At 70.4% G+C, this 27,874-nt stretch overlaps 2 protein-coding genes across 3 annotated transcripts in view; both read left to right on the top strand.

Moving 5' to 3' along the window:
• Window positions 1-6,811: 6,811 nt before the first annotated feature.
• On the top strand, window positions 6,812-10,455 carry MMP9 (matrix metallopeptidase 9). Its single transcript, XM_059827233.1, is given in 12 exon segments — window positions 6,812-6,978; window positions 7,357-7,505; window positions 7,777-7,905; window positions 7,988-8,161; window positions 8,238-8,411; window positions 8,550-8,723; window positions 8,839-9,005; window positions 9,008-9,309; window positions 9,446-9,585; window positions 9,699-9,849; window positions 9,955-10,058; window positions 10,346-10,455. Coding segments are annotated over 12 exon segments (1,926 nt in total). The 5' UTR covers window positions 6,812-6,826.
• Window positions 10,456-11,977: 1,522 nt separating this feature from the next.
• Window positions 11,978-27,874, top strand: part of SLC12A5 (solute carrier family 12 member 5) — a 29,601-nt gene continuing 13,704 nt past the window's right edge. Inside the window, exons 1-4 of one of the 2 annotated variants that reach the window (XM_059827288.1) lie at window positions 11,978-12,086; window positions 26,459-26,553; window positions 26,805-26,936; window positions 27,150-27,296. In XM_059827288.1, coding sequence (XP_059683271.1) covers window positions 11,978-12,086; window positions 26,459-26,553; window positions 26,805-26,936; window positions 27,150-27,296 — 483 coding nt within the window. Of the gene's footprint in view, window positions 12,087-19,097; window positions 19,150-26,458; window positions 26,554-26,804; window positions 26,937-27,149; window positions 27,297-27,874 lie in introns of those variants that run through there. The other variant, XM_059827289.1, reaches the window with a different exon arrangement.

Here is a 27,874-nt window from a genome sequence, read left to right as displayed (position 1 = left end):
CTGCTCTCTGCCACATGGTGTTCGGAGGTGCCCGCAGGGCTCAGGGCACGGCAACTCCCAAAGGGCTGGTGGCTGTTGCCTGGGTGCTCTCCAGCCCTTCTCCTCCCCTGGCAGCATGGAAGCCTTCTCTGTCCCCAGTGCTCCCGCAGCCCCGGTGGCTGCCTTCCTCCCCTCCTGCAGCACCCACGCCTGCAGAAGAGGTTTTAAAAGGCCCCAAGGGTCATGCAGCCCCGGCAGCTCCCCGGCTGACGGCCAGGCCGTTTGCCATTCCCTGGGCTGCCTGGGTTTTGTCCATATGCCTGTGTTGACAACTGAGCTGCTCTGAATTAATTTGGCAGCAAGCATTAGAACAGTTGTCAAATGTTTTACTGAAATCTGAGCATGTTGCATCTACCACTCTTCCTTCTGCTTCTTGTAGTTTACAATTAAATACAACCAGTTTTGCCCATATTTCACCTTCTATAAACCCCCACTTCTTATTCCTGAGCTGTTTCATCGCTGACAGCCGACGGATTCCTGGCGCCGTGTTGTCCCTTTCGCGTGCCGGACAGGCAGGCAGGTTCGCCGTCATTGTCACAATTGCTGCTCTTCCCGTTTTAGCAGGCAGCTGCTGTGCCCGTCTCACCGCCGGGGAACAAAGCCCTGCCCACCCGTGCCATGCCATGCCGTGCCGGCAGACAGTCTGACGCAGCAGCTGTGCCTCGAGGAGCCTGTGGCTGCCCAGCCCCATCCTGCCCTGCTCCCCTCCCGGCCCCTGCCTTACCTCTGTGGGGCGCAGGAGGTGACCTCTGCGGGCCTGATCTGGCAGGTCACCCCAGAGGGGATGGCCCCAGGTGGCTGATGGGATGACAGCATCGGAGCTGCCTGTGGACACCCCTTCCCAAAGCCACCACAGGTGACAAAGTCTCAGTGCTGTCGCGTGCAGCCCACGGCAGCTGGGGCAGCCCTGGGCACTGTGCCCCTCTCACGTGCCTGAACGCACCGTGCTCCCGCTCCTGGCAGGTGGGGAAAGTTTGGTAAACCAAAAATTGGTCAAAGCCAGAGCCAAAAACTGAGACAGGACGAGGTTTAAGGGATGGGGAATGAGTTTACAGCAAAGCAAGTCATGAAACACAAGAGCCCCATGGCATTTGGAGCTCTTTCACACCTTTCCTACGGCCCCGGGGCCACTTGGGGCTGCCAGGTTCTTCACACCGCTCTCCGACACATGGGATGGTGTGGGCTGTTTTCACTCTGGATCGAATACCCAGGTGATTTCAGAGGCCTCTGCCAGAGGCTGACTTGTTTCTTCAAACCCTCGGGGTTTCCCAGCAGATGGGAACGTGGTTTCCTCTCCATCCCATGGTGCCGGTGAGTGCAGGGGTTGTGCTGCACGGCGAGGGCTCTGCGCAGGGGTCTGCGAGGCACTGGGTCCCCTCCCAGCATCATCATGGCTGTGTCTGGCTGGGAGGCTGCCCGGCTGCCTTGGCACAGGCTGTGCTGCTGTGCCTGCCGCCAGCGCCAGTGCCCAGAGGTGCAGAGTGCTGGGTGGGAGATTCCTACTCCAGCGTCCCTGTGGGACCCGAACAGATGGGGGGTTCCCAGGGTGTGAAGGTGCTGGGGAAGGCGTGGAGGGGGGATGTCCCAGCCCAATGCGGGGAGGTGACTGTGCCACCCACCTGGGTGCCTGGAGCCTGTGTGACGGCCAGGGGGATCTGTCATGTGCGGTTTGCAGCTGGGATTGGTGCTGCCAAGTGATGAAACTGGAGTGCTGGTTTCAGCGCCTGCAGGGCAGAGGTGATCCGCCTGGCTGACACCAGCTGTGTCATCCTCGCCCAGACAGAGGCTGCGGAGAGCAGCAGCACTGGGGTTGCGGGGGCAGCAGGGCTGGGGGGCAGGATGCTTCCTCCTGCCTGGGCAAACAGGGGCGAAGGATTTGCAAGAGCTGGTGTCGAGGGGGTGGGGAGTTCCCCAGGTGAGGCAAGGGACAAGCAGGGTCTGGCAGGGATGGGCAGGGAGATGAGCAGGTGCACCCGCAGAGCATTGGGCAGGCGGGGAAGGCACATGGGGCCAGGGACCGGCAGTGCCGGGAGCGCTGCAGGGCTGTGGCATGCGGCGTGGTTTGCCAAGAAGGGTCCTGGGCCCAGCTGGAGGATGTGATCCCAGCCCACGCATGGCCCAGCGTCGGGGCAGCAGATACAGGAAGCGTGTGCAGGAATGTTGTTTCTGTCTGGAGCCCCTAAGCAGGAGCAATGGGTCTTCCAAGCCTCTGACGCAGAGCTGTTCCCTGCGCCTTCGGTTTCACTCCTGCGCCAAGCGCCCCCGTGCCCGGGACACTGTGCCGTACAGCGGGCTGGTGCTGGCTGGGGCAGCCGGCGCACAGGCAGCAGCCCTGCTCCCTGGGCACGGGGTGCTGCAGAGCCTGTGGGATGGGAGCAGGGCTGGACTCGGGGCACTGTGGCTCAGGGCAGCGGGGCTGGCAGCTGCGGCTGCACGGCTTGGCTGGGGGCATGCACTGGTGCCCTGCCCACCGTCCAGGGAATCCAGTTCTGCTGCAGTGGCCATGGTGCTGGCACTGTGTGGCGGCTGACAGGACCGAGCAGCTCCCTCCCCTCCACACGGGCCATGCTTCCCTGCGGCGACTGGTGCCGTGCTTTCCCCGACCCGGTGCTGTCTCACCCGCACAAGATGCTGACTCCCTCCTGTCCTGCTTCCCCTCTGCCGTGCTCTGCCACACTCCTGCCCGGCCCCTTGTGCCGGGAGGGTGTCCGATGCTGTCCACACGCCTGGGCCTGCCCTTCACTCCTGCATTCCCCCTGTCCCCTGCCCAGATCTTTGGGTTCCCAGGTGTGAGCCAGGTGTCCCCTTGCCCCCCAGCTCCTTGGCTCTCCCGCCATCGTTGCCATGCTGGTGCACCCCATGGTCGTGGCTGTCGGACCTCTCCCCTGGCCGGCTGGTGCTGCGCTCCCTCTCCAGCTGGCCACCATGCCACTCGCCTACACTGGGGGAACAGAGCTGGGGAGGGTCCGGGCCCAGCTCTGTGGGTCCCTGGCTCCATCTAGACCGCCCAAACCTCACTGCTGGCCCAGCCAGCACCTCCTGGCTGGAGACCTGCAGCCTGGCCGAGGTGCTGCTGTGTCCCGTCACCCTCTGCCCCGGGTAGGGCTGCTGCCTACCCTCTGGCAGGGATCCAGGCAGGCATCCGGCCCCAGTCGGGATCCTGGACCTGTTTCTCACAAGGGTCTCCCCGTGGTGCCTGCCTGCATGAGGGTGGCTGTGAGTAAGGGCGTGGGAAGGGGCTGTGGTGGCTGTTCCTTCCCCTTTTGGTGGCAGCAGTGGTGACAGGCAGCCTCGTGGCTTGGGCAGCCGGCTGGGATGGAGGACATCCGCATGGGTTTTTCCATATCATTCGTCCTTCTGGGGGCTCTGGGTGTAAACGGTGGCCCTGAGCAGACGTGGGCTGGGCACAGCACCCAGATGCTCTTGGGGTCCCTGGCAGCCAAAAGCCCTCTCCTGCCTACTGCGCTGCCCATTTTCACCACCACCCTCCTCTCCCACCAGCAGCAGCGGCTGCCCTGAGCATCCCTCTGCATGTGCCTGTGCCGGGAGGCCCATACCTTGCCCCAGCTCCCCGGGCTCGCTCCGCACAGGGCCGGGGCTGCCTGCAGGGTTCGTGCTGGCAGCGCCGAGCCTGTCCCCGTGGAGTTCCCCTGCCCAGCTCTGAGGCTGCCGCTGCTGCCAGACATGGGGGTTTCCCTGCTGCCCTGGCCCTGCCCCTACTCCCTGCGGAGCCTCCAGAGAGTCACCAGAAAATCCCCCAGGCTGGTGCCAGGAGGAAGCTGGCGAATGGGGCCGTGAGTCAGTGGGAGAGGCCGGGCCGGGGGGCAGAGCTGCGGCCGGCAGCCCCCTGCCAGGACACCAGCCACCCAGCTCAAGGATCCTCGGGGCCATTGGCCACAGACCCACTGGTGCACCCCGGAGCCGGCCGGGCCCGGGCAAGCGTGGGCTTGCCAGGACGGGCTGCATGGCATGCGGGGCCTTGGCTCTCTGCTCCTCCCGCCATCACTCTCCTCTGAGCCCCGTCCCAGTGAGCGCTGCTCTGCTTGGCCATGGCTCTGCCCTCAGGGGTGCTGCAGGCGGTGTGGTGCGGTGCTGTGCGGTGCAGGCAGTGCCGTGGCAGTGTGCCCAGGCTGTGGGAGCTGCGGCTCCTGCATGTGGCGGAAACAGGGGATGGGAATAGCATGGGAAAGGCCCAGGGATTTGCCACAGCACTGGGGAGGCCAGAGCCGGATCTGGCCTCCCTGGCTGCTCCCCGGAGTCAGTGTCAGACGTCCCCTTGCCTGGGCTGTCCTGGGGGTGCATCCTCCCAGCGCTGCTTTTGCATCCAGCTCCAGCACCGGCTCCATGCGCTGTGGGCTGAAGTTCTGTCATCCTGGAGAGCAGAGGACATGTAGCGGTGCCTGCTCCCTGTGCACCCCAGGAGCCATCGTCTGCAGCGGGGGCTTCGGGGCACCCTGGCAGAGCCCCGTCCTCGTCCTGGCTGCTGGCCAAGCAGGGAGCATGGGGAGCCACTGCCTCCTGCCTTGCAGAGAGCTGGACCATGCACAGGGGTGAGGGGCAGCAGGCTGGACCCCGCAGGGAGGGGAGGGGAGATGGTGGGGGTGGCCTGGCTGTGTGGGTCCCTGGCCTGTGTCCTGCCAGGAAGGGGATGCGTGCAGGCACCGTGGTCTGGATGCGTTTGTCATGCCGCGGCACAGGACGGCGTCTGCTTGTGGAGCAACTTCCTCCACCCGGGAAATGGGGCTGCTCTTGCAGGTCTGCGGCGGGGAGTGAGGCAACCCCGCGATTTCTCAGCGCCGCTTCCTCCCGATGAAGCTCACGCTGCCTGTGAGCTCCCGGTGCTCAGCTGACCACGGCCCCAGTGCTGTGTCCGGCTGGCACTGGGCGCCCACTGCTCAGCAGCTCCCCTGTGTGTGGCCGGGCTGGGAGCGGGGCTGTGGGAGCCTGGCTGGGTGGAGAGGGGGTCCAGGGCAGAGCCCACACCCAGGGTGAACCCGCTCAGTGAGCCCGTCTGCCCCATGTGAGCGATGCTCCCCCAGGGATGTGCCCTCCCTCGGGCATCAGGGCTCCCCTGCAAGGGCACAGGGGAGCACGGCCTCTCTCCTCTCGCTGTCCACCAGCCTTGGTGGACCCCAGCATAACTCAGCCAGAGCCCAGGGCAATGCAGAGCCCGGGGTGGCTGCAAGGGCGCAGCCCAGGTTTAGCAAGAGCTGGGGAAGGGTGACCCATCCTGGGACCTGTGTCTCAGGCAGCCATTGCTGGGCTGCACCGGCCCTCCCACCTCCCCCAGCTGACGCTGCTCCTTTCTCTCTGCTCTGCCATGTTTTCCTCTTGCTCCTCATCCCTGTTTGCTTTCGCCTTCACCGCTCCTGTTCCCACAAGCGTCGGCACTTTGGGAGAAACAGGAAAACACCAGCCCATGGCGAGGTTTGTGCTGTGCCGGGTGGGAACCTGAGTCAGCAGCGCCCTGCGGAGCAGCCAGCTGTGAGGATGGGGCACCCCCATGTCCCCTGGGCCCCACCAGAGTGTCCCCGGGCACAGAGCTGCTCCTGGGCAGGCCCTGTCCCTGGTCCCACAGGGCTCTGCTGGGTGGCTGCCAGCAACTGGGCTTAGAGGCACCTGTGGGGTGATAAGACACGAGGACCTCCTATGCTGGGAACGTTCTGCCCCAGCGGGGTGACGCAGCTGCAGCTGCGGTGGGGGACACGGGGACGGAAACTGCGCCCTGGTGAGGGTCTGAGCTCCGGCCTCTGGCTCCTGGGCAGGCGGGCTGCAGGCGCCAGGACTCTGGGCAGAGGCTCTCCTGCCAGCTCTGCCCAGGCAGCCCCAGTGCCCACCCAGGCCCCTGCGGGTCTGGCTCTGAAGACATCAGCCCTCGGCCGGCCTAGCTGAGCGTTGGCCAGTGCAGCAGCGTGGCTGCAGGGTCCCAAGCACCCAGCTGGCCCCCCAGCCTCCGTGACCCCCTGCTCTCCCGGCTGCCACCACGGCCTTGAGGCCAACAGGACAATGCCCCTCATTGCGTGGCAGCCCCAGGGCAGCCAGGCTGTGCCGTGCCCCAGCACAGCCACCCGGTCGCTCTCCCTGGCACCCATCCTCGCGCCTTGTGTAGTCGAGGGACCGAGTGTGTTTAGTAAACAAGGTGATGAAACAGTTAAGGCAGGGAACAGAGGAGCCTGAGTGTGCATTTCGTCACTGTGGGAAGGGAGCGTGAGTCGGCGGCTGAGGGGTCTGAGGGTGACTCACTGCCCTCCCCGACACATAAATAGGAGCCGGAGCCCTGGCAGCACCCAGAGCAGAGTGGCAGGGACCCGGCACAGCCACAGCCCTCCTGTCACCGCTGTGCCATGGCACTCGTCCTCCTGGTCCCGCTCGCCATGGGGCTGCTGGCCCTCTCCTGCTGCGCGGCCCCTCTCCAGAGCAAGCCGCAGGCAGTTATCACCTTCCCGGGGGAGCTGGTCAGCACCCTGTCCGACCTGGAGCTGGCAGAGGTGAGGGGAGAGCGGTCCCACGGCCCCCTCCCGGCACCCAGGACCCTGAGGGGCTCCCGGGGCTGAGGGCCGAACTCGGGGGCTGCCTGTCTCCCTGCGCCCCAGGAGGTGCCCGGGCTGGGATGGGGCACCGGGGGTGTGCGGTGCCCAGGACTGCCCAAGCCCCCTCCCTCCCGCCTCACTCAGGCCCTCCGGCTGCCTTTCCTCCCCAGAGCTACCTGGTGCGGTTCGGCTATGCCACGGAGGCGGAGGCGAGAACAGGCAGCAAGCACGTGTCCCTGGCCAAGGCACTGCGCAAGATGCAGAAGCAGCTGGGCCTGGAGGAGACGGGGGAGCTGGACACTGGCACGCTGGAGGCCATGCGAGCCCCCCGCTGTGGCGTCCCCGATGTGGGAGCCTTCCTCACCTTCGAGGGGGACCTCAAGTGGGACCACATGGACCTGACCTACCGGTGAGTCTCTGCCCCAGGAGATGGAGCCTTGTGCCCACAGGGCGACGGTCAACCGGGGAATGGAGATGGGCACGAGGGCCCAGGTGGGGCGGCAGCCTCAGCTCAGCCCGCTGGACATGCCTTGGCGCTGCCGGCACAGCTGGGTCTTGGTGCAGCCAGGGCCAAGTGGGCACAGCCGTAGCATCTGCTCCCCGGCGCCTGGGAGAGCATCTGAGCCCTGGCCTGAGGATGATGGCCAGCTGCTCCGCCCAGCCGTGCCAGCGCTGCTTTCCCCTCCCAGGGCAGGGGCATGTCCCTGCCATGCGCCTGGAGCAGGGTCACTCCTGCGGCACGAGCTGGGACCTGGCAGCGCTGACCCCCCCACTTCCCCTCCGGCAGGGTGATGAACTACTCCCCCGACCTGGACCGTGCCGTTATTGATGACGCCTTCAAGCGGGCGTTCAAAGTGTGGAGCGATGTGACCCCCCTCACCTTCACCCAGATATACAGTGGCGAGGCGGACATCATGATCATGTTTGGCAGCCAAGGTGATGTCTCGCGGACAGGCAGCGAGCTGGGAGCCAGCTCAGCTGTGGGGAGAGGGCTGGTGATGTGCTCTGCCTGTGGGACCATCACTCCGCGTCTCCCTGGGCCATGTCCCCGCATGCCTGGGGTCCCTCTGCCCCTGCGTGTGCCAACAGGCACGTGCATGTGTGGGCACGCAGGGGGTGTGCAGGGGCCTGCTCGGGGTCCGTGCACGCGCCAGGGGTGCAGGGGCTCCTCTGGCAGGGCCGGCTCTGAGGGTGCTTGTCCTTGCAGAGCACGGGGATGGGTACCCCTTCGACGGCAAGGATGGGCTCTTGGCCCATGCCTTTCCCCCAGGTCGGGGGATCCAGGGCGATGCCCACTTCGACGACGACGAGCTCTGGACACTGGGAACTGGCTTAGGTAAGGGCAGGGCCCGGTGGGTCAGGGGGCGTCGACGGCGCCTGCCCCAGCCCTGTCACTGAGCCGCTCCTCTCCCGAGCAGTGGTGAAGACCCGCCATGGGAATGCCAACGGGGCCGATTGCCACTTCCCCTTTGTCTTCGAGGGCCGCTCCTACTCCCGGTGCATCACGGAGGGGCGCACAGACGGGCTGCCCTGGTGCGCCACCACCGCCAGCTATGACCGGGACAAGAAATATGGCTTCTGCCCCAGCGAACGTGAGTAGCGGCAGCTGTAGCCCCTGCTCAGCTCCATGGGTGCCGGGGGCCGTCCTCACCCTTCCTCGCCCTGCAGTCCTCTACACCAATGGCGGCAACAGTGATGGGTCCCCCTGTGTCTTCCCCTTCGTCTTCGACGGCACCTCCTACAACACCTGCACCACGGATGGGCGCTCCGACGGCTACCGCTGGTGTGCCACCACCGCCAACTTTGACCAGGACAAGAAATATGGCTTCTGCCCCAATCGAGGTGTGAGCGAGGAGGGGGCACGCGGGGAGGGGGCGTGCGGGGTGGCCGGTCCCCAGCCATGGTTTACAGGGTGGGCTCCTGAGGGGTCTCAGTGCTGTCCAGGGGGCTGGTGCCAGCCCCACTGACATTGCGCTCCAGACACGGCGGTGATCGGCGGCAACTCCCAGGGGGACCCGTGTGTCTTCCCCTTCACTTTCCTGGGGCAGTCCTACAGCGCCTGCACCAGCCAGGGCCGGCAGGATGGCAAGCTTTGGTGCGCCACCACCAGCAACTACGACACCGACAAGAAGTGGGGCTTCTGCCCGGACAGAGGTACCAGCCCCCCTGCCTGCGCCCTCTGGCCCCACACCGTGCTGCCGCATGGGGGTCACGGTCCCCGGCCGGCATGTCCCATCCCACCAGGCGCTGAGTCCAGTGCTTTCCCCAGGTTACAGCATCTTCCTGGTGGCTGCCCATGAGTTCGGGCACTCGCTGGGGCTGGACCACTCCAGCGTGCGTGAGGCCCTGATGTACCCGATGTACAGCTACGTCCAGGACTTCCAGCTGGACCCCGATGACGTCCGGGGCATCCAGTACCTCTACGGTGAGCAGCTGTGCCACAGCCAGGCATGCCAGGGATGCCACAGTGCTGGGCTGGCCCCCAGCCTCACATCCTCCCCTGTATTTGCTCAGGTCGTGGCTCTGGCCCTGAGCCCACCGCCCCTGCACCCGTGCCCACTGAGGAGCCCCAGCCCCTGCCCACGGAGGCTGGCAGCACCTCCACCACTGAGGAGGAGGAGGAGACGCCAGAGCCCACGGCCGAGTCCGTTCCTGTGGACCCCAGCCGGGACGCCTGCGTGGAGAAGAACTTCGATGCCATCACAGAGATCAATGGGGAGCTGCATTTCTTCAAGGATGGGTGAGTGGCAGCACTTGGCACCTCCTGCCCTGGTGAGTGCCGGGGCATGGGGGGACACGGGGCTGTGCTGGGGGCGTGGGGGGACACGGGGCTGTGACAGGCCAAGGTTACCAGGATGGCTGACCTTCCCCACCAGGAAATACTGGACCCGCTCGTCCTTCTGGAATTCGGGCACCCAGGGCGCCTTCTCCATCGCAGACACCTGGCCTGGCCTCCCGGCTGTCATCGACGCCGCTTTCCAGGACGTGCTCACCAAGAGGGTCTTCTTCTTCGCTGGTGAGCTCTGCCCCTGCCGTCCTCGGCCCTGGTGCCGCCAGTGTCACGAGGAGCCCGCTCTTGCTCTGGCATTCTCGGGACCGGCTGACGCCCGTGCTGTCTCCTGGCTGCAGGTCGGCAGTTCTGGGTGTTTTCTGGCAAGAGCGTGCTGGGCCCCCGGGGGATCGAGAAGCTCGGCATCGGGAAGGAAGCCGGCCGCATCTCAGGGGCCCTGCAGCGGGGCCGCGGCAAAGTGCTACTCTTCAGCGGGGAGAGCTACTGGAGGTGAGCGGGTCTGGATGGCTGTGGTGGCGCCTGCCAGCTCCCCTTGCGAGGGGCTGGGACTGGGGGGTTCCGGCAGCACTCAGCACGGCTCTGCTCTCCCTGCAGGCTGGACGTGAAGGTCCAGAGGGTGGACAAGGGCTACCCCCGTGCCACCGACGATGTCTTCACTGGCGTCCCCCTTGACGCGCGCAATGTCTTCCTCTACCAAGGTGAGTGGGGACCTGGCAGGTGGGGGCTGTGCCCTCACCCCCGGGCTGCCCGAGCCTCCCACGGGCAGGGGCTGCATCACCCCGGTGCTGCGCTCCCGATGCTCACGGGCACGGGAACGGCGCCGGGGGAGGGCACGCCGCCAGCCCCGGTGGGGCCCTGCGGTGGGGCTGGCTGGGCCCTGGCAAGGGCCGTCTGCCGGGGCCGGATCTCCCCGCTCGGTCCTCGCACGGCTGCGCTCCCGCTGACCCTCCGTTCCCTCCGCCCCCCCCCCCCCCCCCCCCCCCAGACAAGTACCACTTCTGCCGGGGCAGCTTCTACTGGAGAATGACGCCGCGCTACCAGGTGGACCGGGTGGGCTACGTCAAGTACGACATCCTGCAGTGCCCCCAGCACTGAGGACCCGACCGGCCGCCCGGCCCTGGCCGGCGCGCTGCTCCCTGCCCGCCGCCCCCAGCCCCCGGGCTGCCCCCGGGCTGCCCCCGGGCTCCCGGCTCGCAGCCTGACCCCCCGGTGCCGGGGGCCGCGCAGCCTCGCGGCCGTGGGGCAGCCCCCGCCGCGGTGGGGGCCTTGCCGGCTCCCCGGCGGGAAGGGGCAGGGAGTCCCGCGGTGGCCCCTCGGGAGCCGCCCAGCCCCGGAGCCCCGGCGGGGGAGCGGGACTCTCGCTGCGGCCGGCACCGTGCGGCCCGCGGCCAGCGCCGGCTCCGCCGCGCAGAGGCGTTCGCCCGGTGCAGACCGCCCAGGGGGTTGTAGCAGCTTTGTCTTTCTCCTGAGCCGGCCGGGCCGGGCCGGGCCGGGCCGGGCCGCGCTCCGCGGGGAGCCGGCGCCCGGGGACCCGCCGGGGCGGGGACGCGGGGCGCTGCCCCGCCGCTGCCGGCCGCCCGCCCTGCCCGCCTCCGCCTGCCCGTTTGTAATAAAGAGAATCCTTTGGACGCGGCCTCCGAGTGCTCCCTCCGCCGGACGGGCCGCAGCGCGGCCGGGCCCCGGGGTGCCGGGCCGGGGCCATCGCCCCCCCGGGCTGTGGGGTGCCAGCATCGGCGGGGAGGGGGGCCATGATCGGGGACTGCAGCCAAGGCCCCCTTCTGCTGAGGGCTCTGGGACCCCTAAAGGACACCGGGTCCCACCGGGGAGGATGTCCTTCGGTCTCAACATCCCACGCCACCAGCCCCACGACAAGCGCAGCCCCCCGTGCCCCTCCACCCTCCAGAGCCCGCCCAGGCCCCGGCCCCCCCGTACCCCGCCAGCCCCCGGCCCTCCCTTGCGTCCCCGGCTCTCCACTGGCGGTGAGGGACGGGCGTTTGTCACAGGCTGGGACACGGCGTGTGGCCGCCCCCCCCCCCCCCCCCCGCTGCTGCCTGGACCCCCCCGCTGCGGGCTGGTCCCGCAGAGCCGCCCTGCCCCGGGCCACCCCGGCCTGTCCCAGCGCGGCCCGCGGAGCCCAGCGGCGGGGCCGGGGCCGTGTCCGGGGGCTGCCCGGGGCCGTGGCAGGGTGGAGCGGCCGCAGCCCCGGGACTGTAATTAGCTGTAATTAGCGGCCGCGGCTCCGCGCAGGGCGGGGGCAGAGCGCGGCGGAGCGCGGACCCGGACCGACCCGTCCCGTCCCGTCCCGTCCCGTCGCCGGGGTCCGGTCCCAGCACCCTCCGTGCAGCGGCGGCTGCGGGGCGGCGTGGGGCCGGGCCGGGCGGGGCGGAGCGACCCGCGGTCCGTCCCGTCGAGCCGAGCCGTGCCGAGCCGAGCTTAGCCAAGCCGAACCACGCTGGGCCAGCCCAGCCCCCCGTGCCGAGCCGAGCCGTGCCAGCCCTGCAGCCGCGGGGGCGGCGCGGCGGGCGGTGCCGCGGGCACTAGGACCCCGGTCAGCGCCCGGCGGGACCGCGCTCGGCGGCCGCCGGGGCCCGGAGCCACTTGTGGAGGCGGCGGGGCCATGAGCCGGCGGTTCACCGTCACCGCGCTGCCCCGCCACGGCCCCACGGCCGCCCGCGGACCCGACCGCAGCGCGGGGGACGGCCGCCTGCCCGGCCGCGACGGCAGAGGTGAGCGTCCGGGCACGGCCGGGGGGGCTCTGTGGGGCAGGGTCCGTGGGGCAGGGTCCGTGGGGAGGGGTCTTTCGGGCAAAGCCGGTAGGGCAGAACCGGTGGAGCAGGGTCCGTGGGCAGGACAGGGTCCGTGGGGAGGGTCCACGGGGCAGGGCAGGGTCCACGGGGCAGGGTTCCCAGGGCAGGGTCCGTGGGGAGGGTCCACGGCACAGGGCAGGGCAGGGCCGTCGGGGCGCCGTGGGGGGGGTGTGGAGTCACCGCGGGCCAGCAGTTGGTCGGCCGGGCCCCTCAGGGTTGGCGGGGACCCCCGGAGTAGTGCTGGTGTGGGGCTGCAGGACCCAGGGGACGGGGGTGCGGAGCAGGGCTGGGCCACCCAGGCAGGACCCCTCATCCCCAGGCTGTCCCGCGGGGCTGCCCCTGCTCCCCGGGGAGCTCCCCTGCCCTGCCCCTATCCCGGAGGTCTGTTGAAGCAAAGCCTGGCTCCCGCGGGATCACAGCTGCCGCACAGGGGGATGGCTGCGGGGTGCGAGGCCGCCCGCTGCTCCTCGGGGAGCCGCAGAGGAGGGTGGGCTGCAGGGCTGCGGCCGGGCTGGCGCGAGGGCATGGGGCAGGCAGGCTGTGGCAGCAGTGGCCCACTGGGCTGCGGTGGGCACGGGCATTGGGGCCGGCAGGCCGTCGCCTCGCAGTGCCCAGGGGACGTGGTGGCAGGGCTGTGCTGTCACCGGAGCTGTATTGATCCCAGAAACCCAGCCGACAGCAGCACCGTGCTGTGCGGAGCTGTGACCTTGCGCCCTCGGCGAAGGGCGCTGGTGGGAGGCGGCGAGCAGCTGGATGGGCAACGCAACGGCCAGGCCAGGCTGTGCCCCTGCGAGTGGGCTCTGGTCCCTGGGGCCCCCTGCCCAGGATCCCGGCTCTAGTGGGGTGGCGTGGAGCAGGACCTAGTGGCGAGTGGGTGCAGGGCTACTTGTCACCCCACGGCATCCCGGGGCGGCTGGGCCTGGTCCATGGGCTGCGCCACAGGCAGAGCAGCCGGTGCTGAGCCAGAGTCGTGGCCGGAGCCTGCGGCCCTCCAGGAATGGCTTATCGGCTCGGCGGCTGATCTACTCACGGGGGGCCGGGCGGGCCAGGCCGGGGGGGAGCCAGGGTGGGCATGCCGCAGGGGCCGCGGCAGGGGAGGTGCAGGGATGGCGTCCCTCCCCGGCTGAGCTGTGACCTTGCGCCCTCGCAGAGGACAGCCAGCGGCCTGGCCCTGCCGGCAGGCGCCCTGGGACTAACCCTGCGCCGTGGGTCGGCCGCAGCCGTGGCAGGATGTGTGCCGAGGGGTTGGGGCAGCGTGCCGGAGAGCCCCCGGGCTGCCCCAATTCACGCCTTGCATTGCTCCACGGCCCGGGGGCTGTGGCTGCAGCCTCCCGGGGGGATGGATGGGAGGGGGTGCCGTGGGGCTGGGTGCCCGTGGGGCTGCGGGCAGCAGAGCTGCCGGCGCTGCGCCGGGGAGGGACCGGGTCCCAGGCGGGTGCTCGGTGCTGCCGGGCCCTTCCCAGCGTCACGCGCGGCGCTGGCAGCGGTGCGGGGTGAGGGAGGCCCGGGGCCTCGGAGCAGCTCCCGGGGCGGGAGCAGGTGGGGGCTGCAGCCGGCCGTGCCGCGCGGTGCCGGGGCGGCGTGGGGACCCTCGGGGTGGCGGGAGGACCCTCTGCCCCGGCACAGACCCCGGCGCTGCGGGACCACCCGGCCCCCGCGGGTCCTCGCTCTCAGCCGGCCCGGCGGGCGGGTGCCGCGCTCCCTGCGCCGTGCCGCGGCGTGGGGCCGCTTCGCTGCCGCCCCTCCCGGCCGGCTCTGCCCGTGGGCGGCCCCACGCGGCCGGCGCCGGGGGTGGTGCCGGGGAGGGGTTCCAGCCCCGGGCGGGGGCTGCCGGGGCGGCGGCGGGGAGGGACTTCCCGGGGCCGGGCGCAGGTTGCTGCTGCGGCGCGGCCGGAGCCGGGGCTGGGCGCGGGGCGTCGGGACGGGGCGGCCGCTCCGGCGCGGGGTGTGTGCGGGGCCCGGGGGTGTCGGCCGGCGGCGGCCGGGGCTGCGCCGCGCCTCTCTGCCGCCAGGTGGCGCTGCCGGGACGGCCTCCCACGGCGGGGTGCGCCCCGCCCCGCCCCGCCCCGCCCCGCCGCCCTCCGCGGGACGCGGCCGCTGCGGCCGCCCCCGGGGGAGGTCTCCCCCAGCACCGCGGCGTGGGGAGCCGGGCCTCCCGCGAGGCCGGGGATGGCGTGGGCCTCCCCTGGGACCCAGCCGTGCGGGGCTGGCCGCCCCCGGGACGCTGGCCGTGGGGCTGGGCTGCCCCCCCGGGACGCTGGCCGTGGGGCAGCTGCCTTGGCTCGGGGAGGCAGCGGGGCACCCCTGGAGCGGAGCCCCCCCCCCCCGTATCCCGGGCAGCCGGGCTCGGCGGCAGTCGCCATGGCGACCAACCGGTTAAGGAGCCTTTCGTTGCCATGGAAACCGGGCCTGGTGTCATCCCTGCCGGCGGCTCCTGGTGCTGGGGGGGGGCAGCCGCTCGCCCAGACCCCCCGGGGGAGGGCGGGGCCGTGGGGCCGTGGGGCAGTGGGGCCGTGGGCAGGGCTGTGTGGGGCAGCCGTGCTGGGGGCTGGCCCCGGGCGGGGTTGGGCAGCCGAGGGGGGGTGGGCTTCGGCGGCGTGCGGTGTCCCCCCACAGCCCCGGCTGCGTCCCGGCCCTGCTGCCCGCAGAGATGCCCCACTGCGTGGCCGCTGCCCTGGGGGGGCCGGGGAGCGAGGTCGGGGCAGGGGCCCCGCAGCCCCCGCTCGAGGCACCAGGTGCGGGGCACGGAGGGGTGCGTGCGAGGGGCAGGCTCTGCGGGGGCTGCGCAGGCAGGGGGCCCGGCCTCCCCCCCCCCCCCCACTGCCCCCCTCTTCCACCGCCCCCCGGCTCCCCCAGCCCAGAGCCGCACAGGGCAGGTTCGTGGGAGACGGGGTGCTCTTGGGAGGTGTTAAAAGCACCGACGGGCTGTGCCGTGGAGGGGCCATGGGGCACGGGGGGTGTGGGACTGCTCCCCGGCGGGGCTGGGGCAGCTCAAGCCCCAGCTGCCACCTGCAGCACCTTCCCGGGGCCTCTCCGTGCTGCCGAGCCCGCTGCGCGGTGCTCCGGAGGGGTGCCGGGGGCTGGAGGTGCGTGCAGAGGCTGTGGGGCTGGGCAGGGGGTGCCGTGCGAGATGCAGTGCACCCCGGAGCCCCAGCCAGCTGCGCGTCCGTGCCCGACCCTTCCGGGAGCAGCCGGCGCTGGCTGTGCCGCCGCTGCTCGGCCGGCACCGAGCCCTCCAGCCCCCGCTCCGCTGCGGCAGCCCGGCGTCCCCGGGGCGCTGCAGCCAGCGCGGGGCCGCTCGGGGCTCCCCAGCTGCGCCGCTCGGGAGCGGGGCCCGGCGGGAGGAGGTCGCTGCCGCGGCTGATCCCCGTGCCGGGCTCCCCCGCCGCGCTCTGCCGCGGCCCCGCGGCCGGCGAGACATCTGGGCCGGGCGGCTGGGGACACCGCACCGGGCTCCCGCCCTGCCCCGCTGCTGCCCCGCTGCTCTCGGCCTTGGGCAGCTGCGTCGGCTCCCGGCGCCCTCTGGCTCCGCTCCCCGGGACACCGGCCCTCCCTCCTCATCCTGCCCCACAGCCGGAGCTGGCGGCAGGTCCCAGCTGGCACCCGTGTCACCTCCAGGCTCTGTTTTTGCGCTGGTGGCAGGGCCCTGATGTCTCTGGGTGGGGACGAGCAAGGCCCCTCCGTCCTGCCCCCGGGCTCACGGGGCCAGCAGGTCAGAGCAGTGTGTGGCACAGCGTGATGCAAATCCTCCGGCATGGCCCCCGGCCGTGTGTGTGTGTGCATCGCTGCCCCCCGTGCCCCACTGTGCCCCTGGGCTCCCCCCACCCCCGGTTCTCTTGGGGTCTCTCCTGCCCCAGCTCCTCTTTCTCCCAGGGGCTGCCTGGCCTCATGCCCTTAAGCCCTCGGTGCTGCGAGGAGCACCCTGCGAGCTGGGACTGCAGGGCCTCCCATGCAGGCAGGGTGTGGGTCAGGCAGGATGCCGATGGTGCCCGGGGATTGCTGCAGGCAGCGCAGTGTGCCAGCCGGCATCTCCGCAGCATGGCCGCCCTCGCCTCCCAGGCAGGCTGTTGCCAGGCTGCCCGCTCCATGCCCTCAGGAGGTTTCCCAGCGCCTCTGGCACGTGTGTCTTGCTCCTGGGAGGTTTGACCGTGTCCAGTGACAGGATAGGCAAGGGCTGTGTGGCCGGCTGCAGGGATGCGTGCCCTGGGAAGGCCTGCAGGGATGTTCCCCCCCTTCAGAGTCGGCGTGATGTGGTGGGTGCAGGGGGTCTGGGGGCAGGGACGTGCTCAGGGGGCTCAGCGGGGTCTGCAGTGGCACAGGGCAGTTTGCAGGGGTGCTGAGCGTCCCGGACTGGCTCTGGCTCTTGGGGATCTTGCACAGCTCAGCAGTCACCATGCTGGGGGGGGTGTGCAGAGGCGACGTGGGGGGTGGTCTGGCCGTGCTGTGCCAACCCCTTGGCCTGGCAGAGGAGCTACGCAGCTCTCCCTCGTCATTCCCAGGCAGCCTCTTGCAGTTAAGTGGGGCACTGATGCCATGCCTGGCCCCATGCCAGGATCCTGCCAGCACCCAGGCTTGGGGGCCACTTGCAGCTGATTCCCCCCCCCCGCCATGCCCGGGGAAAGCCGCCTTCCTCTCTCCATCCCCAGCTCCTCTGCCCATGCCCTTGCACTGCCTGCAGCCCCCATGCTGAGGGTGCTTCCCAAGCCGTGCCAAACCTCTCCGCTCCTGGCACGCTGGGGCCACATACTCCAGCCCCAGGGCGTCATGCTCATGGGCCAGGGTTAGGTGAGTGCTGTGCTGGGGGGTCAAGCTCCCTCAGTCTGACTCTGCCCAGAGGACACCCCCAGTGTGCCCCCCATGCCAGCGGAACCCTATGTACAGGCTAAGTGAATGCAGTCGATAGCGTAGCCCCCCTGCGCTGCTGGCAAATCCCAGTCCCTGAAATGGAGCCGTAATCCAGGGATTAGGGGATTAGTGGTCTTTCACGTGCTCCCTCCCCCCCATCTGTTTTAGCAGGAAAATCCCTCTTGTGCCGAGCCCACACGCTGCGGCCTCCTGTGCGCAACCACCCTCTCAGCGCTTGGAACTCGCCGTGGCTGGCTGGCCCCCACACAGCCCCCAGCCTGCTGCCCCTCTGCCCAGCCACGGCCTCCCTGCGTGGGTGGGTTCTGCAAACCCCCCCGGGCCAGCCAGGGAGAGCAGCTCTGCCCACTGCGTCCCGCCTGCAGCCCTGGCTGTGCGGGCAGCACGTAGGGGCCAGTCCCATCCCTTGGGAGCAGGCCAGCCCCTAGCTCCAGCGCTGGCTCCCACTCAAGGCAGAGGGACGCTGGGGCGAGGGGACAGTGCTGCTGCGGCTGGGCAGGGGCAGCCCCACGCCGCAAGCGGTGTGCAGGGTCCTGGGCAGGGAGGGGAGGGTGGCAGTGCTCTGCCCACGCTGGGGCAGCCCCTGAGCTGCCCACTCTGCTGGTGGGCCATCCTGCACCGTTTGCTGTGGAGCTGGGGCTGTGCCGCTGTGGCTCCCGAGGGACGCCGGGTCCCGGGGGTCCTGGCTGCAGCGGACAGGGCAGGGGCTGGGGCAGCTGGCGGGGCCAGTGCAAGGGGTCCAAGCCCTCCTGCCCCGCAAGGCGAGGGCCGGGGAACCTCTGCGCTGCAGAGTAGCTGGCCCCATACCAGGAGAAAGTAAACAATTAATTACAGCCGTCAAGAAGTAACTAACGCCAGCGGGCTGTCATGATCTCAGCCTGCTCCGGAGGAAATGCTGGGAGCTGCAGCCAGCTCCAGCTCTGGGATCCTCCCGGATTAACTGGGTGAGAGAAGGGAGCGCTGCGAGCGGCCCTGCGGGGTCAGCACAGGGTCCTGTCAGCAGCCCCCAGCCCAAAGGCGGCCCTGAACCCCGCGGCTCTGCCGGGGGACGGGTGGTGAGGGCCGGGGGCTTCGGAGGAGGCAGCAGGGCCCGGGGGGGTCGGCCCCTTCGCAGCCCTTCTCCGGGGTCAGCCCCGGACCTGGCCTGCCGCGCTGCGAGTCTGAGGGGGGACTGTGCCCGGGTCTTCCTGGGCGCGGTGTGACCCCGGCCCCCCCGGAGACCCGGGGGGTCGGGCCAAGCCCGCTCCCATCTGCAGGCAGCGTTCCCCGCTCTGCAGGGCTGCTGCAGCCCGGCCGGGCAGAGCGGGGCCGGCAGCCTCTGCGGGACCTCTGGCTCCGCTGCTGGGTGGTCCGGCCGTCCCCCTCCTCCCCGGGGTGCCCTTGGATGACGGTGTCTGCGGGCCGGTCCCGCTGCTGGGGCGGGGGGGCGTCGCCCCCGGCCGGGGCCCTGCTGCCTGCAGAGGGGTGCTCAGCGGGGCTGCGCTGTCCCACCCGGGAGCCGCCCCCGCCCGGGAGCTGCCCCGTCTGGCCTCAGGGCTGCCCAGGCAGGGGCTCGCCCTGACCCCAGGCCTCAGCGTCCCCCGGGGACGCGTCGGTCCCGCAGGTGCGGGGGCTGCGCCGCTGCATGCCCCGAGCCGGGTGCCCAGCCCCGGGGCTGCGCCGGGGGCCGGTGCGGGGGTGGCGGCGGGGTGCGGGGGCCGGTGCGGGGCGCGGGGCCGTCCCGCCCGCGCCAGCCGGGCCCCGCAGCGCTGCCGTGCCCTAGTTCCTCCCCCCGCCTGGCTCAGCCGGGAGGCGGCGTGCGCTCCGCTCCGCGCCCTCCCCCGCCTCGCCCCTGCCTGCCGCTGCTCCCCTCCCCACGGCGGCGGGGGCAATGCCTCCTGCATACGTGATGAAGTGAGCGGCCGGGCTGGGCTCCGCCGGCAGCAGCGAGCCGTGAGCCCGGGCGCCTCCGCACTGCAGCCCCCTCCCACCGGCGGCGGCGGGGGGCGGCGCGGGGACGCGGCTGGCTGCGGAGCGCGGCGCTCGCAGCTCCCGGGCAGCAGCGTGCGGCCCCGGGCAGACGGCGCCATGCTGAACAACCTGGCCGACTGCGAGGACGGCGACGGCGGCGCCAGCCAAGGTGAGGGACCGGGACCGGGACACCGGGGGAGCCCGGGGCGGCCGCCCCTGCCGGGCTGGGGGCCGGGGCTCGGCGCCGAGCGGGTGGCGGAGGCGGCGCGGAGCCGGTGGCCGCGGAGGCTGGCGGTGCCGCGGCCGCCGGACCCCGCCGCGGGGCAGGCGGGCAGCACCGGCACCGACAGCGGCCGCGACGGCGGCTCTTGGTCCGCGGCCCCGCGGGGCTGCGGCGGGCGGTGCGGGGCTGCTCCCGCTGCCGCTGCCGGCGCCTCCGCGCAGCCCCGGCCCCGCTCCCGCCGCTGCGGCAGCCCCGCGAAACGGCGGCGCGGCTGGAGCAGCGGCCGCGGTGGGGCCGAGCCGTGCCCGGGGCTTGCCGGGGAGCCTCCTCCCGGGCGGGGGCTGCGGGCTGCGCTCCGGGCGATCCCGCCGGGCGCCGGCCCCTGCCCTCTCCCGGGCAGCCCCCGCAGCAGCTGCAGCGACCCGCTCCCGCCTGCCCGGGACCCCCGCAGGGGTCCCCGCGCTCGGCTGCCGCCCCCCCATCCCTCGCTACCTCCTCCCCATCCCTCCCTACCGCCTCCCCCCTCCGGCTGCCGCCCCCCCATCCCTGGCTACCTCCTCCCCATCCCTCCCTGCCGCCTCCCCCATCCGCGCTGCCGCCCCCCATCCCCTCCTACTGCCGCCCCCCATCTCCGGCTGCCGCCCCCCATCCCTCCCTACCGCCTCCCTTGCCCCCGCTGCCGCCCCCCATCCCGTTCCTCCCGGCAGCCCCCCCCGTCCCCGCCGACCTCCCCCGCATCCGCCGCCCCCGGGGCCGCGCGGGGGCTCTGCCGCCGAGTGCCGCCGCCGCTGTCCGCGGTGCTGAAGCGGCCGCCTGGGCCCTGCGCCGGGGACGGCAAGAGCCGCTCGGCCCGGGGCCGCTGCGCTCTGCAGCGCCGAGCCGTGCTGTGCCGAGCCGTGCTGTGCCGAGCCGTGCTGTGCCGAGCCGAGCCGTGCCGTACCGAGCCGTGCCAAGCGAAGCCGAGCCGAGCTGGTCCGCTCGGTCTGGCTCGTGCCGTGACCTGCCGGTCCGGACCAAGCTGTGCGATTCCCTGCCAATCCATGCCATGCCGGGCATGCTGCAGCCCCGGTGCAGTGCAGGCAAGGGGCTGGGGCTGCAGCCCCGCAGGCGGCGGGGCCACCAGGCCCTGGCAGAAGCCACACGACTGCTGGTGCTTTGGCCTGAGCTCTCTCTCTGGGGCACCCACCAACAGCCGAGTTGCTGCAAAGGGTCCTCGGGCCCCTGCGGGGCCGTATCCAGCCCCAGGCAGCTGGGCCAGTGCAGCAACCTCTCCTGCAGGTGTTTCTGTCAGGCACAGGGATGGGTTGGAGCCAGGGAAATGCAGCGGTGTGCCCAAGGGGACCTGCAGTGCCTCTCTGACTCCCCCCAGCCCCCCACCAGGTGCCCTCACCGGGTCCCCTCGTAGGGTCTGCTGAAAGCCCCAGGCAGGAGGGGACAGCCGGCTCTGGCAGCTGCTGCAGAAGTTGCCGGCTGCCTGCAGTGAGGCTCTGGGCACAGCCGCGACAAGGCTTTTGGTGTTCGTTCTGCTCCGCCGAACTGAGCCTGTTTATTTGGTTGTTTATTCATGGCTCCACTCAAGGTCAGGCCTGGCAGGAGTCTTCTGGGGGCACCTTGCCGGGCTGGGGGGCAGCCACGCTGGACCCTGGCGGTGCCCTTCCCTGGGCTCTCGCCCTCCTCTTGCCCTCTGCAGCACCAGGATCTATCTCACTCGCTGCATTTCCATCACAGCAGTGCCGGCGGCACGGCAGCAAGCCTTTCTGCCTTGCTGGGGTCTGGCGGGAGGGCTGGACATGGTGTCACTACAGATGGACCAGGCAAACTGTCCCTGGAACCAGGCCTGGCGAGATGGTGTCCCGTGGGCTGGCGGGCACGAGGCTGGAGGTGGTGGGGGCCCTGGGGGGCTTGGGAGCATCGGGGGGGGGGGCACAGCAGGGCCCTCCACACCCGTGCTGAGAGCGGCTGTTGCAGGGGGGTGGGATTGCCCCCCTTGCTGAGGGTCACACTGAGCTCCCTGTGCGGGGTCTGTTGGCGGGGACCGTGGATGACCCTGGGGGGGTGGGGGGTGGCAGAGCTGTTGCATGCCAGCACGCCCCCCCCCCCCCCCGTGTCCCAGCGGCTCAAGCACTGGCTGGCTGGTGACTTGCTGAGCCCAGTGGAGCTGCTGAAGCCCTGGATGCCACCTAGGCCATTTCTGTTGGAAAGGCCGACCAGCGTCCCTGCTCAGGTCTCTGCTCTGGACAGCCTGTGAGAGCCTCATGACAAGGGCTGGAAGGGCTCCAGCCCTGGCAGCCTGGCAAGGGATGGGCCGGTGGCAGACCCTCTGGGGAGGTGGTGGGGAGTGGGGGAGCAGGCAGGGCTGCTGCCTGCAGTGTCCAGGCTGGCAGCTTGCACTGCTCTGTTTGGGGTGTGGAAATGTCAGATGCAGCCCCGCTGCAGGCTGCCGTGCCGGTGCTCCAGCCTGGAGGCACCGGGCTGCCCAAGGAAGGGACACCCGGGGCTGGGAGCTTTGCTGGAGCTTGTGTCCACGGCCATTTCCAAGGCAGGGCTCGGGCTGTCGGAGAATCTGGGAAGCTGTTTAAACGCAGCCAGCCAAAGCGCCTGTGCTGGAAATCCTGCGCCTGCAGGGCTGGCTGATCAAAGGGAGGATAATCCTGGGTTTAGGAAGGAAGAGGATAGGTCTGAAGTAGCAGTTGGTCCAATTTGGGTCAGGCAGTGAAAGAATCCAGCCCAAAAGGCCACTTGGTGTGCCTGCCAGCTAGAGGGGCAAAGCGCAGCCCTGGAGCGGGGGGACAATCCCACCCCCCCACCCCACCCACCATCGCGCTGCAGTCAGGAGCCAGCACTGCTGTGCATGCTGCCAGCATGAGCCCCATGCTGCTCCGGCCACTGGTGGCCTCTGTCTCAGCTGGGGCTGTGGGGGCTCCCGTGGCCTCTCTGAGGGTTACCTTACCCGGGGCAGCTGGCAGATACCCTTGCTCAGGGGAGAAGGAAGCCTGGGTGGGAGCAGAAGTGCCAGCCACCATAAGGGTCCCTTGGCCATCCCCATCTGCCTTAGACACCCCTAAGCCAGTGGACGTGCGGCCAAGTCCCCTTGCTAGCCGGGGGTGACAGAACAGCACTGTGGCCTCCCTGGCCAGCAGTGCCTGCAAAACTGCAGCAGCTGGGGACATCAGCCAGGGCCATGTGCCCACCCATGTGCTCGCCAGGCTGCTGGGGTCACCCTGGGGTGTCCCTTGCTGCTGGCCGTGGGCAGAGCCCTGGGGAGCGGGAGGAGGCTGCTCGCCAGCTGGTACCGCCGAATGCTCTGGCAAAAGTCAAGGTGCCCTATGTGCCTCCAGGGGAGCCCCGGGGTGTCCCTGGGCACCCTGAGCAGCCGCAGCACTGCTGCTGCCCCTGGGGCTGGCAGGACTGGTGCGGGGGGGGTGGCGCAGGAGGGCCCAGTGGCCAGGCCCGCACAGGGGGTCCCTGAGCTGTCAGCACCCCTGTGCCAGCACCCGGCAGGCCCTGGGGTGCTGCAGGAGCACAGAGGCACAGGAGGAGTGTGGGGCCTGGGCTGCCCCTGCCATGTCCCCCCTCGCCTGCTGCTCTTCCCGGCCGGCACTGCAGCCCCAGCGCCTGATATCTCTGGCCAGGGCTCACCATGCGCGGTGGCCGCGAGGGAGCCGGCCCTCACAGTGTGCCGTGGAGGGAGGGGACGGGCTGGCCACGGCCAGGCAGAGCAGGCAGCAGCCCCGGCAGCAGTTCTGGTTAATTAGCCCGTAGGGTTTTTGGCTGCCTGGTCTCCCCCCCAGCCAGTGCTTAGTGCCCTGCGCCATGCAAAGCAATTAGGGAGGACTTGGGATAAGGGACATGACGCTTCCTAACCCAATTTAGGGCTGAGTAAAAAGCCATTAGATCACATTGTGGCTAGTGCTGCAGTCCCAGTGCTGCACTGTGGGGCAGGCAACCTCCCAGGGCCGCAGGGATGGTCCCTCGGCTCCGGGGGCGCCGGGCTGCTGGGGCAGGCAGTGGGGTCGGCTTTGGGATGCCCTGGGCAGGCAGGGTTGGCGGTAACCCGTGCCACGAGCGGGACAGTGCAGCGCCCACAGCAGGGCTGCGGGTTCCTGCCAGCAAATCCCGCCGTGAGCCCTTCCAGCCGCCGCAGCAAATTAAAAGGCCGATTCATGTTGAGTGATCCCTGGGGAGGGGGGCGGCTGAGCGCCGGGATCGAAGCCTGGCATGGCTTGGCTCTGCTCCGCTCACGCCTCCTCTCCCATGCCGGGCTGCCCAGCCTTGGTGCTGCCCAGCCCCGTCCCGCACTCCTGCCCTGGTGCCGTTCATCCCCGGGCTGTGCTGGGGGAGCAGGGCACAGGCAGGCTCGGCAGGCCCCGGGGGGACCTGGGACTCCATGCTTGGTGGTGGCCCGCGTGTCCCTGCAGCTGGGAGGTGTCACCCCCGTGGAGCCACCGGGCAGGGACGGGCCATAGTGCCCCTGCCTGGGACAGGCTGTGGTGCCCCCGCCTGCCTCTGCCCGCACAGACCACAAATCCTGTGGCAGCTGCCGGGGAGAGGCTGCACCAGCCCCTCTGCGGCAAAATGGTCTCCGGCAGGAGCAGGGAACACATGGTCACCTGGGACCCCGTGGCCCTGGCACTTAACTCCTTCCAGCCTGCGGGGCCAGGGGCGAGGCAGGTGGCCGCGTGCACATCCCCGTGTCCCCACCTCCCGCCAGCCTGGGGCCTCTCCCAGCGCCAGTCCTCCTGGCAGCACCACCAGGCGAGGGGCTCCTGTACCCCAGGCCAGCCCTGGCAGCCTGGGCGATGCCAGCATGGGGCCGCGGTCCCTGCGGTGCCAGAGAGGGGCAGTGCCCCAGGCCGGGGGACGGAGGGACTGGGAGGTTTGGATGCTGTTGTGGTGCTGGCACGTTGGGGCATGGGCACCCCGGGGTGCTGCTGGCATCTGTCGTGTGGAGCCGGGCAGTGCCAGCCCCATGGGGTCGGGGCAGAATGGGGCCAGGGGGGACCGGCCACGCTGTCCGGCAGGTGCTGGTGGGCCAGGGCACGGGTGCCGTCCGGGGCCAGCGTCCGGCTGCCTGCGCCGTTACATAAGAGCGGGAGCTGAGGCGGCTGTGGCTCGCCGTTGCCATGGAAACCAGCATGGTGATGTCGTCGGCTGGGTACCAGGCGGTGAGGCGAGGCCCCCGTGGGCTCCACTCTCCCGGTGGGGACCCAGGGCCTCACCAGGCTGCGAGCATGTCCCCCCTGCCAGGCTGTCCCCGCCCCTGTGTCCCCAAGGCACCACCCAGCCCTGCTTGGTCCCGAGGCGGGGGAGGCGGGCTCCAGACATCCCTGCTCCTGTGTCCTCGCGCCCCTGTGCTGGGGACAGGCCGCACCGTCGGCCTGGAGGGTCTCCCCGTTGGTGTGGTGGACGTCTCACATCCATGCGGTCCCCGGAGCCGGTGCGGGTGGGTGGGAGCCGTGGCGAGCGGGTGGGTGCCAGCTCGTGTCGCTGCTGTTACCTAACGAGCACTGGGTGCATCGCTTTAGACCAAACCCGGAGCAAGGAGCGTGTTGGGGCCATGCCGAGAACACCCTGCACACCCTTCGGTGGGGGACACAGGGCAGGGCATGTGTTGGCGGTGCAGCGCGCGGCGCCGGGCATGCGTCTGAGGGGGATCTGGAGTGAGGCCGCCAGACCTGTGGGCCAGGGTGTCCTGGTGCTGCTGCCATGGCCATTCCTGCACAGGAGAAGCCTGCGGGCTCTGCCCTGCAGTTTGGCCGCACCGTCAGGGACACTGCCACCCTGCTGCCGCACGCCGGAGGAGCCTGGGGACCGGTGGGGGGCCAGCCCACAGGTCAGCGTCACCTGTGGCGCTCAGGGCTTCACCTCCCGGTCAGCCAGGAGCGCCGTGTCTGCCAGGGAAATTGCAGATGGTGAATCACCACCGCACACAGGCAAACTGGCTCCCAGGATCCCGAATATGAGTCAACTGACAGGAGGCAGGCGGTCTTCAAAGGACCAGGCTGCTCCAAATGGTCGTGGGGTCTGTCCCGGGGCTGCTGCGGTGCCCACGGGCGGCCCCTGCGATACTCCTGCGCCCCCGGGCGCTCCCAAGGTCCGCCCTCAAGGCCAGCGGAGGGGACGGCTCTCGCTCCGGGCCTGGGGTGCCGAGCAGGTCTGTAACCCTGCCCATGCAGGCAGCCTGCTTGGCAGCTGCTGCTGCTGGCAGTGCGATTGCCCTGGCTGTGGGGCCATGGTGGTGGGATGGGTGTGTGGCGGGGAGGCCCTCTTCTCCCGCCCAGGGCCGGGGACCAGGCCCAGCTGCTCGGGTTTCCCTGTGCCACAGGGGCCGTTGCCTGCCGAGCCTCTCTGCCCAGCACCATGTCCTTTGGCTCCCCGGCCCCATGCGACCCCTGCCTCCCTCCCCTCTGGGCCTCCGCTCAGGGCTGCGCTGCTCCAGCGGCACCGTCCTCGCTGACGCTCCATTTCCAGCCTGATTTATTTCTGCTGCTCTGCAGCTCCGCTGTTTTCCTTGCTATTAAGCCAACTCCAAATTTCTTCTGCACGAGGTTGTTAATGCAGCGAGCAGCCGCGGCCCTGTCCCAGCAGCTCTGCGGCCTCTGGGTCGCTGCAGGCGGTTCTGCTGCCCCGGGCAGAGCAGCAGCGCCCGCCCTCGGTGGCGGCACTGCTGGACGCCTCCCCGCCTTGCAGTGCAGCCAGTGAGGCCACGGCCCCTGCTCCTGTGGTGCATGTCAGGGAGCAGGACCAGACATCCGGCCGCTCACCCCACTCCCAGGCACTGCGCTGGGATGGTCCCCCTCCGTGGTGGCATGCTGAGCAGCCGGATGGATCCTGCTCTTGCAGACACGGTGCTGCGGGCAGACACAGCGCGCTTACCCGCGGGCACCCCATGCTGTGAGTTATTGCTGCCAGCCATCCTGCTGGGAGGGTTCCCCCTGGATCCACACCGCTCACCTCACTGCGTGGATGCGCTCCGGCGGGTCCGTGCACCGGCCTGGCCAGGCAGGGCAGCGTGTGGCTCTTGGGGAAGGGTGGCCCCTGCCCATGCGTGGTTTGGGAGGCGATGCTGGCGCCTGGGACGCAGGGGCTGCCTGCACGGAGTGGGTGCAAGCATGGTGCCTACGGCCCTGGCAGCCCTCCCGTGGGAGCTGGGGTGCAGCCGCAACCCCTCTCAGTGGCAGCCCCGCAGGGCAGATGCTCTCCCAGCATGGGCTGGGGCGGGGGCTGCCTGGCTGACCCAGTGGTGTCTCTGCAGGCGATGGCAACCCCAAGGAGAGCAGCCCCTTCATCAACAGCACGGACCTGGAGAAGGGCAAAGAGTATGATGGCAAGAACATGGCCCTCTTCGAGGTAGGGCACGTGGGTGGCAGGGCAGGGAGGGTCCCTGGGGAGGGGGCCGAGTTCGGCAGCTGTCCCACAGCACCCCAACACGCACCCTGAGCACTGGGACATGCTGGAGCCCCAGACCAGGGTCCCCCAGCTGCCACAGCTGTGCCCAGCAGGGCGGGTGGTGGGGTGGCATCTGGCAAAGTCCCCGAGTCCCGGGGCTGGCCAGGGTCCCGAGGGACTGTCCTCACAGCTCGGGGCTCTGCTCTCTGCAGGAGGAGATGGACACCAGCCCCATGGTCTCGTCCCTGCTGAGCGGGCTGGCCAACTACACCAACCTGCCGCAGGGCAGCCGGGAGCACGAGGAGGCTGAGAACAATGACGGGGGCAAGAAGAAGCCGGTGCAGGTGAGGGACACAGGAGGGACGCAGCCCCTTCACCCAGCCCCTGCCTGTGCAGTGCAAGGCCCTGGGCTGCCCTGGAGACAGCCGGGTCCCTCGGCCCCTGCAGGGGGGCGGTTTCACCCCAGGGTCCCTGGCTGCGTTGCAGGAGGAGCAGCACCCCTCGCTCCTCTGCCAGCCAGGCCCGTGAGCCCTGATGGTTGCCTGCTCTCTTGGCAGGCCCCACGGATGGGCACCTTCATGGGCGTCTATCTGCCCTGCCTTCAGAACATCTTTGGGGTCATTCTCTTCCTGCGCCTCACCTGGGTGGTGGGGATCGCCGGCATCATGGAGTCCTTCTGCATGGTCTTCCTCTGCTGCTCCTGCGTGAGTGATGGAACTGGCCGGGCCCCCGCTGGCATTGCCCAGGGTCTGGGGGTCACCAGCTGGGCTATCTGGGCTGTGGAGAGGTGCACTAGCTGCTGCCCCTGCCCCTACCCCTGCCCCTGCCCCTGCCCCTGCCCCTGCCCCTGCCCCTGCCCCACTTACAGCAAGGAGAAGCCTCCAGATTCCCAAAGGAATCAGCAGGAGAATGGCGCTCAAATGGTGACCCAGATCTTAGCTGCCATGAGTGGGGGATGTGGCGGGGGGTCCCCCTGCCCTGGCCCTGCACACTGTGCTTGCAGTGAGCCATCCTGCCAGGACAGTGACCCCAGGGCAGAGGCTGGGGGGGCTGAACACGGGCAGCGTCCTGGGCAGCCCAGGGACCCCTGCTCCTCGCGGCACTGGTGGTCCCTCCAAGGGGCTCAGCCCCACAGCTGCACTGTCAGCCAGCAACCCTGTTTGCCCATCCATCCATCTGTCCATCCATCTGGCTCTCCTGCGGGCATTCCGGCCCTGTGGCAGATCTCAGCGTGGCCTCGGGGAGCCCCATGTCCCAGCATGGCCCCAGCCCTCCCTTCCCG

Source organism: Gavia stellata, chromosome 20 (assembly GCF_030936135.1).
Source record: "Gavia stellata isolate bGavSte3 chromosome 20, bGavSte3.hap2, whole genome shotgun sequence".
Classification (NCBI taxonomy): domain Eukaryota; kingdom Metazoa; phylum Chordata; class Aves; order Gaviiformes; family Gaviidae; genus Gavia; species Gavia stellata.
This window is presented reverse-complemented; position numbering and strand designations above follow the sequence as displayed.